The following is a 9519-nucleotide window of genomic DNA, read 5'->3' on the forward strand; positions in this document are numbered from 1 at the left end:
CCAAGACGCGGTCCCCCACTCCCTGCCCTCGCCTCACACCAACCGCTCCTTATAGTTCCACCGTTCTCTCCCTTCCTCTCGGTGGCGCGGATTCCCGGCTAACCGTCCCGACGCAGGCGCACTCGGGCCCTCCCCACCACTGCGAGAGCCCTTCCGCCCTACCCCCTCCCACTCTGCCCCTCTAAACTACCCCCTCCCCTCTACGTACCGCTCGGAAGGGCGAAAGGGAAGACGGAGCAACCGACTCTGAGGAACACAGTCACATCGGCGGCCGCCGGCGAGAGACCGACGCGCGCGCAAGCGTGAAGACAGCGAGAATAGTTCGTTACTAGAAAGAGTTCGCTTAAATTTTCTTTTTTTTTGTTTTCTGTTAATAAGTACGCGACAGTGCCGGGGGGACCAATCAGTCTCTCCCCGACAGCTGATGAGGGATATTACGCGAACCCTCGCTTCGGAGCGTGTGATTTACCCGTCGAGGCGGGCGGCGGTGCGGTGTTTTCCGAACCGAGTTCAAGGACAGGAGGGACGGACTTGAAAATTTCCTTCTCGAGTGGTGTTCTTTCTTCCCCCGTGCCGGACCAAGGGAGAGCGGAAAGAAACGTTCTGATTCCCGAAATTCAGTGTGTGAACGGGAAAACTCAGGAGGAAAGTGAACGGGAGGGAGCAACCGTGTGTACCGTCTCAGTTGTACCCGAGGGACTGTACTGTGCTTCACCCCATTTCGAGTTTCATTCCGGAACCCAGGAAAACAAGGGATAGCTCTGGCGAAGCGCGCGTGGTCTCTCCCCCACGTCCGCTAAAGTGTACTTTTTTGCCCCTTTCACCGGAGTAAATCCCTCAACTGTTCCGCGCGCGAGGGAGAGTGAGAGGGTGAGCGCCGGCAAAAGTTAAAGAGTTGGTATCCCCGTGATGTGATGCGGTCGTGTTCCGTGGGTTACGGAGATTCCGCCGCCGCCGCCTTACGGACTTTTTCCGACCTCCGCCCCTTCTTCGCCTCGGTGTGGAGCGAGCATCGATTGGGAGTCGGAAGGACCGTAAGGGTAGGGAGCGAGAGGAGAGAGAGTGACGGAGAAACGAACGGGAAGTGAAAGAGAGAGATCGTGTGAAAGCAGGGGCGTTACGGCAAGAATTAAAACGGGAAGTTTGACTTAAATGTGTGTATATGCGTGTGTGTGATTGGTGTGCGGCAAAGGGTCCTCCTTTCGTAATACACTCTCCCTCTCCGCGCTAAACAAACCCTCCTCTCTCTTTGGCCCACCCCCGCCCACAAAATCGAGTGAGTGACACACAAAGAATCGCGCAGAATAGCGTTCCGTCGCCCAAAACCAACCCTCCTCGGCTCTCTCCTACCATTCCCAACGGGCGCTCCAAAACTCCCTTGTTTTTCTTCGTCTTCTGCCATCTCCAACTCCCTTCGTCTTGCACATCTTTTTCCTCCCTGCTTTTTTTATCTCCCATCTCTCTCCCCGTTTCCCCAATCCCCACACTGCCGCCCCGAAAAACGACCACCACCAATGCCGCCGCCGGCACAAACTGTGTGTGAATCGCTCCAAATGGAAAGAGAGGAGAGCGAAGCTTGTGGAGTGAATGAATTCTAAGGCCGAGTGGACTCGCACATCATTACGGGGACCTCGCTGGTGGATATCCGGATACGCCGTCCCCGTCCCGCTCGAGCTTTGTTTTCGTTTCCCCCTTTTTGCCTTACGTAACGATTGCTCGTCCTAAAAAAAGTTTTTTTGTGAATGTGCTGCGTTGCGCGAAGCGGAGCGAAAGTCGATCGCCCGGTGATACTGTTTTATTCACCCCTCCCCGTCATTTTCCTTACGTCGAGTATTCCTTTGGCTTGCAGGGATCTTCCGTTCTCTTTCCGTCGCGAAAAAGAAAGGTTTCTCCTTTAAATCAGAATCCTCAAAAGTTTGCCGTGTTATCTGCGAGCATTGTGAGTGGAATGAAAAATAAGTTGACGGGAGCTTTTCTGCAAGACCTCGAGGGGGTTGCCGTGTGAAAACGAGAGAACAGGAACTGAAAAGGTTTCTAAGTACTGTATCCCAAAAAAACGTAAATAACGAAGGAGCCATCCATTCATTTCGCGCGTGGAAATGTTATATTTCGTTTCACGGATTGATTGAGATACTGGGAGATACATAAATTGTGTCGGCTCTAATCACTCCTACGCCGACTCACTACCACGGTGTTTCATAAAATTGTGAGGCAAAAAAAATAATCAAGTGTGCTCCCGTGGAGAAGGTTGAGGTGTGGAGGAGGAGCATTCTTGAGTGTGTGGGAGGGAGTAGGGGAGGAGAGACTGAGTGTGCATGTGTGTGGGTGTGTGTGTGTGTGCGAGAGAGAGAGAGAGAAGGGGGTGTGGCGCTGGTTGAAAGCGTGCTTTTAGAGGGGCATGGAGCTCGGTGCAGTGTCAGTCCACCGATGGCGGTGACGGGAGCAGCGGCTTCCTCCTGCTCCGCGCGACTCGCTCCCACCGCCGACATGCCAATGCTTCCCATCTTGGAAGAAGACGCGATGCCCAACAACAACATGCCGCCTCCGCGGCACCCACCGCCCGCCGCTTCGGCGAGGGATACCCACCGCGCCTCGCGTGCCGCAACCACCCGTACCACGACCCGCCTCCTACTAATGGGACTTATTCTCTCGGCGCCCTTCATCATGGGACCAGCGACCGCCCGTGCCGCCTCCTCGACCCCCGTCGACTGCACGTGGGAGACACCGTCGGAGACCTCCCAGGTCCCCTCTTCGCCATCCGGCGGGAACCAGGACGAGGAGGAAGCGCGGCTCTCCTGCCTCCTGAGGGCTGCTTCCGAAGGCACGGGGGAGGCTGAGGGCTTCGATGCCAACTTTACATCCATATCGTCCGATAGGACTTCATCCCTCCACTTAGCTTGCGAACCGGGTGCGGAGATTATCCTCGCGGCGGCCCTCAGGGAGAAAACCCTGTCCCATCTCGGTGGAAAGCTGAGGGACTTGTCCATCGAGGGATGCCGGCTTTCCGAGTGGCCCGCCATCGCTCTTACCGGAATGCGGAGACTGCGGTCCCTCTCCGTCCAGGCGTGGAAGTCTGCAGCAGCGGGTCCGGATCCTTCATCCTTCGATGCTGCGGACGCGGAGGAAGACTGGCCTTCGGACGGCCTCCGTGTCGCCCCAGGTAGCTTCGAGGGTGCGCCGCAGTTGGAGAGGCTTGACATGAGCGGCAATGCCATTCGCACTTTCCCGCGTGGCCTCTTCTGTCCATTGGCTAGTCTTGTCACGCTGAATGTCAGCCACAACAGACTTCGCGACATCGGGGAACTGGACTTCCGGGAGACGGAGACAAATAGCAGACCCACGACTATCAACGCTTCCGCCGCCAGTGCTCAGGGGACCCCTTGCAGCCTGGACGTGCAGTCTTTGGATGTATCGTGGAATAGGTTGAGTGCTCTGCCCGCCAGAGGGTTGGCATTCCTCAGGCGTCTGCACGACCTCGATCTTTCGCACAACATGCTTCAGAGCGTATCCCCGCGTTCACTCTCTGGATTGAAGGCGTTGGCGGTACTAGATCTCTCCGGTAATCGCTTGGGCCCGGCCCTGTCCCCCAGGCTCTTCCGCGATGCTTCCGATTCCCTGAGAGAACTCAGATTGCGCGACAACGCGCTTGTCTCCCTTGAGCCGGGCTTGCTTTCCGGTCTCGCCCGCCTCACTTCTTTAGATGTGTCGAGAAACCGCATAGGTCGGCTTCATCCCGCATCCCTCACGGGGCTTATCCGTTTAGTGGCCCTAGATCTTTCCCATAATTATCTCACCATGCTAGGAATGGAACCCATGTCCCCGAATGAGGCAATTTTCCGTGATCTTTACACTCTTCAAATATTGGATCTAAGCTATAACAGATTAGAATCTCTCCCTCCTGGAATTTTTGCTCCATGCAGCAACCTTCACACCTTGATTCTCTCTCAAAACAAGCTGACTAGAATAGACGCAAGAGCTTTAAATGGACTTTTCGTATTGTCTTTACTGTCTTTGGATAACAATCAGATCCAGAGGTTAGATCCTGAGTCACTGACTAATTGCACCGCCTTGCAAGACTTGAATCTGAACGGCAATGCGTTGAAAGATGTACCCATCGCCGTCAGAGGGTTAAGACTGTTAAGGACTTTGGATCTCGGTGATAATGCAATCGAGACATTAGGCGAGGACGGTAAGAATAATTCGGACTCATATCCTCCTTTATCAGGGTTGCCGAATCTTTACGGCCTCAGACTGATCGGAAATCACATTAAGACACTGACAAGAAAATCTTTTTCAAGTCTTCCGGCGCTTCTCATCCTCAATCTAGCGAGAAATAAAATTTCTGTGATTGAAAAGGGAACTTTTGATTCTAATGCGGCTTTGCAAGCCATACGATTGGACGCCAATTTACTCACCGATCTTACTGGTCTTTTTTCTGGTCTTCCGTCTCTCTTGTGGCTCAATGTGTCGGATAATAGAATTTCCGATAGGTTAGATCTCGTTGAATCAATGCCGCCAACGTTGCAGTGGTTAGACGTTCATGCGAATGCTATAACGGAGATAGGGTGTGGTCGGAAGATTGGAGAATTGGAGGAAGAAACGATCAAACCAGATCTTCAGCTGCAAACTCTAGACGCGTCTTTCAACAGATTGACTAGAGTGGGTGGGACCGCTGGGACCCTCCCCGATTCCCTCCGACTGTTGTTCTTGAATGATAATTTCATCACAGCCATTGAACCCCACATATTCTTGGACAAAGGTAACCTGACGAGAGTGGATTTGTTCTCAAATCGTATTGTAACGATGGAATTAGCGGCGCTACGATTGACACCTGTTCCCGAAGACCAAACACTCCCCGAGTTTTACATAGGAGGGAACCCCTTTAGGTGTGACTGCTCAATGGAATGGCTACAAGTCATAAACAACATGACGTCATCGCTCCGCCAGTACCCCAAAGTTGCGGATCTAGACGCCGTGTACTGCCGCTTAGTGCTACCTCGTCGCCGTAGACCGCACCCACCACCCTTCGTTCCCATCCTTCAAGCCTCGCCCTCCGATTTTCTCTGCCCCTACAAGACTCATTGTTTTGCCCTCTGTCACTGCTGTGACTTTGACGCCTGCGACTGCGAGATGACCTGCCCCAACAACTGCACATGCTACCATGACCACGCGTGGTCCACCAATGTGGTGGATTGCTCATCCGCAGGATACACCTCCAACCTCCCGGTAAGAATTCCAATGGACGCTACGGAAGTCTACTTGGATGGAAATGCCTTGGGGGCGTTGCCCAGTCACGCATTTATTGGCAGGAAAAATCTTAGGGTCCTCTTGGTGAACTCCTCCTCTCTTGCGGGAATTAGAAATCATACATTTAGCGGTCTTGGCCGTCTCATGGTTTTGCATCTTCAGGATAATCATTTGAGGGAATTGAGGGGTTTCGAGTTTAGGGATTTGGAGTCGCTGAAAGAACTTTATCTCCAAGGTAACCGTCTTCGTTACATAGACGAAAGGGCTTTCTCCCACCTAAGAAATTTAGAAGTTCTACGCCTTGATGGAAATAGATTGTCAGATTTCGCTGTGTGGCGTTTGGGTGGCGCCAATAATCCTTCTCTCACCCATGTCTCCCTATCGGGGAATCGGTGGCCCTGCGCTGACTGCAGGCACCTGGGATTACTCCGTGAATGGATTAGGCGGAACATCGCCCGCGTGACGGACGCACGCAGGATTACTTGCGTGTATTTCTCACCCGAGGACGACGGAGACGAGGAAGCGGCTGTCGGCCCACCGCTGGCGGCTTTGGATGCCGCTTCTGCCGACGAATTCGGTGGAGATTTCTTCGACAACACCTCCGCCATTGTAGGAGTCGTCAGTACCATTTGTTCTCCCCTGAGTGCCCATGACAATACCAACCTGGGTGGCTCTTTGGAGAAGAAACTTTTGGGCGAGCATTTGCCCTTCCTTTTGGCCGCGGTCATAGCCTTGCCGTGTGCCGTCCTAGTCACTCTACTGGGGGTATGTTACAGGCGTGAACTCCGCGCTTGGATGCACTCCCGCTGCGGGGTCCGCGTCTGCTACCGACGAGACGCCTCATCCTCTTCTTCCAGCAACGTCGGTATGGGCTGTGACGGCAACATTGGTGTCGCCATCACCGGGGAAGATGACGAGTCCGAGGGATGCGGGGGAGATGACAGCACCCTCGAGGCCCATATGGGCAAACTGGGGAGGAAACGGGGCGGGGCCGGACGGTTCCTCTTTGACGCTTACATTTGCCACAGCGCGCGCGACGAGGCCTTCGTCAGGGGGGTGTTGGCGGCGGGTCTTGAAGCCCGTGACCCCCGCTACAGGATAGGTCTCCATTATCGGGACCTCCCGTCGCTCGCCATCAGCAGCATCGGCGGAGTGGGCGGGGGAGGGGGCGGTGGAGGTGGTGGGGGAGGCGGTGGAGGAGGCGGCGGTGGAGGCATGCAGATGCCCCCCAACTCGCCGTCGGAGAATTCCCCGTCACCTCTGGCGGACGCGGTCGTCGAGGCCGTGGAGAGGAGCCGCCGAACAATCCTAGTCTTGAGTGCAGCTTTCATCTCCGGAGAGTGGCGGAGGTTCGAGGTGCGCTCCGCGCTGGCGGAGGCCCTGAGGGGCGGAAGTGGGGAAAAGAGGCGGAGGAGGCAGCAGAGGCTCATCGTGGTACTCCTCGGGGAACTCCCGAGGGAGCTTGATCCCGACCTGAGGCTACACCTCAAGGGTTCCGCGGCGGTCTTGAGGTGGGGTGACTCGTTGTTCTGGGAGAAGCTGAGGTACGCCCTGCCGGACGTCCACCGGCAACCATTGCCGCCACCCCCGACGCCGGCCACCACCGTCACCGTGACCATCCCGAGGAAAGGAGGCCACGGCGTGGAGGAGGTGAGCGTCGGCGGCGGGAACATCTACGCCTCCCCGGATACCGTCCCCCCGTCGTCGCGCCCCCTGCCCCTGTACCTCCAGCCCCACCGAAATGGAATACAGGGCCAGCAGAGGGAGCTGCCCCGCATCCCTCAACCCATGTGGGCGTAGCGAGCGAGGAGTGGAGGTGAGGAAGGTAAGGGCTCGCTCAAATGGTGCACGACTTCTTTTGTAACTGCGAGTGGACAATTCCCCGAACGTGATATTTAGGGAGATGGGAAAATGGGGAACGAGAGTCGATAAATGAACGAAAGAAACGGTTTTTCACTATATGGACAGGAGAGGAATTAAATTATTTATTTAATCGGTGGAATTTGTAAATATTATAAATATATAAATATGAGTATATATATTGAATGCATAAGAGGGGCGGGAGGAATGAAAAAGGAACGACGTGTGGTGCTTATTTGAAATATTAAAATGTTTCGTTTCCTATTTTTTTCTGTCGGGAACGAGATATTTTGGAAGATGAAGGGGGGAGAGAGGAGTAATATATGTGCTAAAATGGTGGAGATGAAGGAATCTCTCTTTACAGTTGTGGGCAGGGTCTGCGGAGGTATGGGGAAGGGGCCACAGAATACACCGGGGGAAAACCAGTGTCGTGGTTTTGTTGTTTCTATTTTTGTTCCGCGGTGACGTGATAGGAAAAAAAAGTTTTATTCGCAGTGATATGTGATTGTCCTTAACAAAATGGCTCATTACTTTGCTGCATTGCAGCGTAAGAAATTAAGTATTGAGGCAGTGACTCAGAAAAATGAAACAAGACGAGCATACATTTTTTCACAATGAAAAGTTTTGTTTGGTTTTGTTTACTAAAGAGCGCCATGCCTTTCACACTCCAGTTGGGGCGCTTTTTTTTACATACCATGTGTCCTACTCAACAAGGATAGTGCTAAGGACTCTTCTTCCTACGACTGACCAACTGTATAAACACAAAGAAAAAAAGACTACACGCATGTATAAAAAAAAGACCAAAGACCGGTGCTGTTATAAAGTGCTAAGTTATTTACTCAGTTCCTGAGAACTTCCGAGCATTCCACTGCAAAATTGCGGTAGGTGCAAAGAAAACTCGTGTGATTTTTTTGATGCTCATAGATGTTTATCTATTCTCTTTGTTGGAGACTGCCCGCTGTTTGTATAGTTCACTAAAAATCCTCAAAGAGCTCGAGCCATCAATGTGTGATATATAATATATGCAAACAATATGTATGGAATAATTATAAAAAACAATAATGTGTAAATGCAAGCTTCTTGAGTTACACCAATGGAATGCTTTCCTTGTTCAGTCATTATAGTAACAGAAAACCAAATGTCTTTGCACATTTATGATACAGTAAAACTTTTTTCTCAATAGCAATGGAACAAAAATTACTGTGTACAATATATAAGCATCTATTATACTTTGCAAAATATATTACAGCGGACAGTGTGCAATAAAGTGCGTGTTTGAGAAATGAATGTTTGCATTTTGAAAGGTGAATAAAACTCCAATTTCCTAAACTTGTTCGTTTTTAATGAATTAGCCGATTGGCTTGTCTTTTATCCCTTCTTTTATAATGAACCTTTTGCTGTTTTGTATCCAAAGCAAAACGTTATTTACCTGTTGTGTGGAATAGTTTGGATACGCCTGTCTGATAATAATATGACAAATCATTCAGAAAACTTGAGGCTACTTAGGCCATATAATTTCCCGTTTTGTGTGAGTTGCTCTTTAAACTTGAAAATAGTTAACGCTAAATTTTGGCTAACTCTTTATTTAGTATTCTAAAAATTATATACAATGGTTTCAAACGTAATATTCCATTATATGAGATTGTTTGGGGGATGGTGTTTTATGGCTTTTGATCATAAGTAGTTTGTAGAAAATTTCTATCCTTAGTGCTTAGTAACTTATGGCATCCTATTTAAATGAATGAAGATGCTTGCTTTTAATAGCTTACATAATTAGTTTAAGAGCATCACACAACTTTGAAAAAATAACCCGTTCAAAACACTCGCCTGCTATAATTTGAAGAGTAAATACGCTTGTTGTACATTGTAAAGCTGTCAATTGGCAGCGTAGGCATAATCTGGTATTGATCATGGCTAACCGATTTTGTATTAACTTATTCGCTGACATCATTCATGCCTTAATTCTGTTAACGTAGAATAATTTTAATTCCCTGCTTGACTATAAGCAAAATGGTAGGAAATCAAGCTTGAGTAATCAAGCTTGGGAATACTTCTTCATCGAGAGAAACCTCATGTGTACTACTGAACGCTCTATTATGAAATGTGAAACATCTTTTGGTGAGATTTATTCAAGGTAATAACAGATATTCCTCCTGTAATTTTAGAAGTTGAAAACTGCGTCGCTTTTGAATGCCTACCCAACTACCTAAAATACGCTTTCGGCAAGGTGACAGGACATGTATCACACTCTGAAGGATGATGCAAAACAGAGTTGATTTCTTCTCAGCGCTAATTTTTAATTGAAATCCTATCCTATGCAAGAGGGCAATGCGCGCCCGCAAGCCTAATTATCCATTAAGTCGCTAATGTGGCCAGACTTTGTGAAAGGAAGGCGGGAACTCAAGAGGAGAG

The 9519-nt window shown here is 50.6% G+C and overlaps 1 protein-coding gene across 1 annotated transcript; it reads left to right on the top strand.

Moving 5' to 3' along the window:
- The first annotated feature begins 281 nt into the window (after positions 1 to 281).
- Positions 282 to 8416, top strand: LOC139691901 (toll-like receptor 6). Its single transcript, XM_071589842.1, has 2 exons — positions 282 to 6399; positions 6469 to 8416. The coding sequence occupies exons 1-2, from the start codon at positions 2428 to 2430 to the stop codon at positions 7045 to 7047; spliced, it is 4551 nt and encodes a 1516-aa protein (XP_071445943.1). The 5' UTR covers positions 282 to 2427; the 3' UTR covers positions 7048 to 8416.
- Positions 8417 to 9519: the final 1103 nt, after the last annotated feature.

Source organism: Hetaerina americana, unplaced genomic scaffold, assembly GCF_022747635.1.
Source record: "Hetaerina americana unplaced genomic scaffold, ioHetAmer1.1.p SCAF_1, whole genome shotgun sequence".
Taxonomy (NCBI): domain Eukaryota; kingdom Metazoa; phylum Arthropoda; class Insecta; order Odonata; family Calopterygidae; genus Hetaerina; species Hetaerina americana.

Coding starts and splice junctions, on each gene's coding strand:
- LOC139691901 (XM_071589842.1), top strand. CDS start 2,428: ATGGCGGTGACGGGAGCAGCGGCTTCCTCCTGCTCCGCGCGACTCGCT. Junction 6,400..6,468: donor CCATCAGCAGCATCGGCGGA/GTGGGCGGGGGA, acceptor GGAGGCATGCAG/ATGCCCCCCAACTCGCCGTC.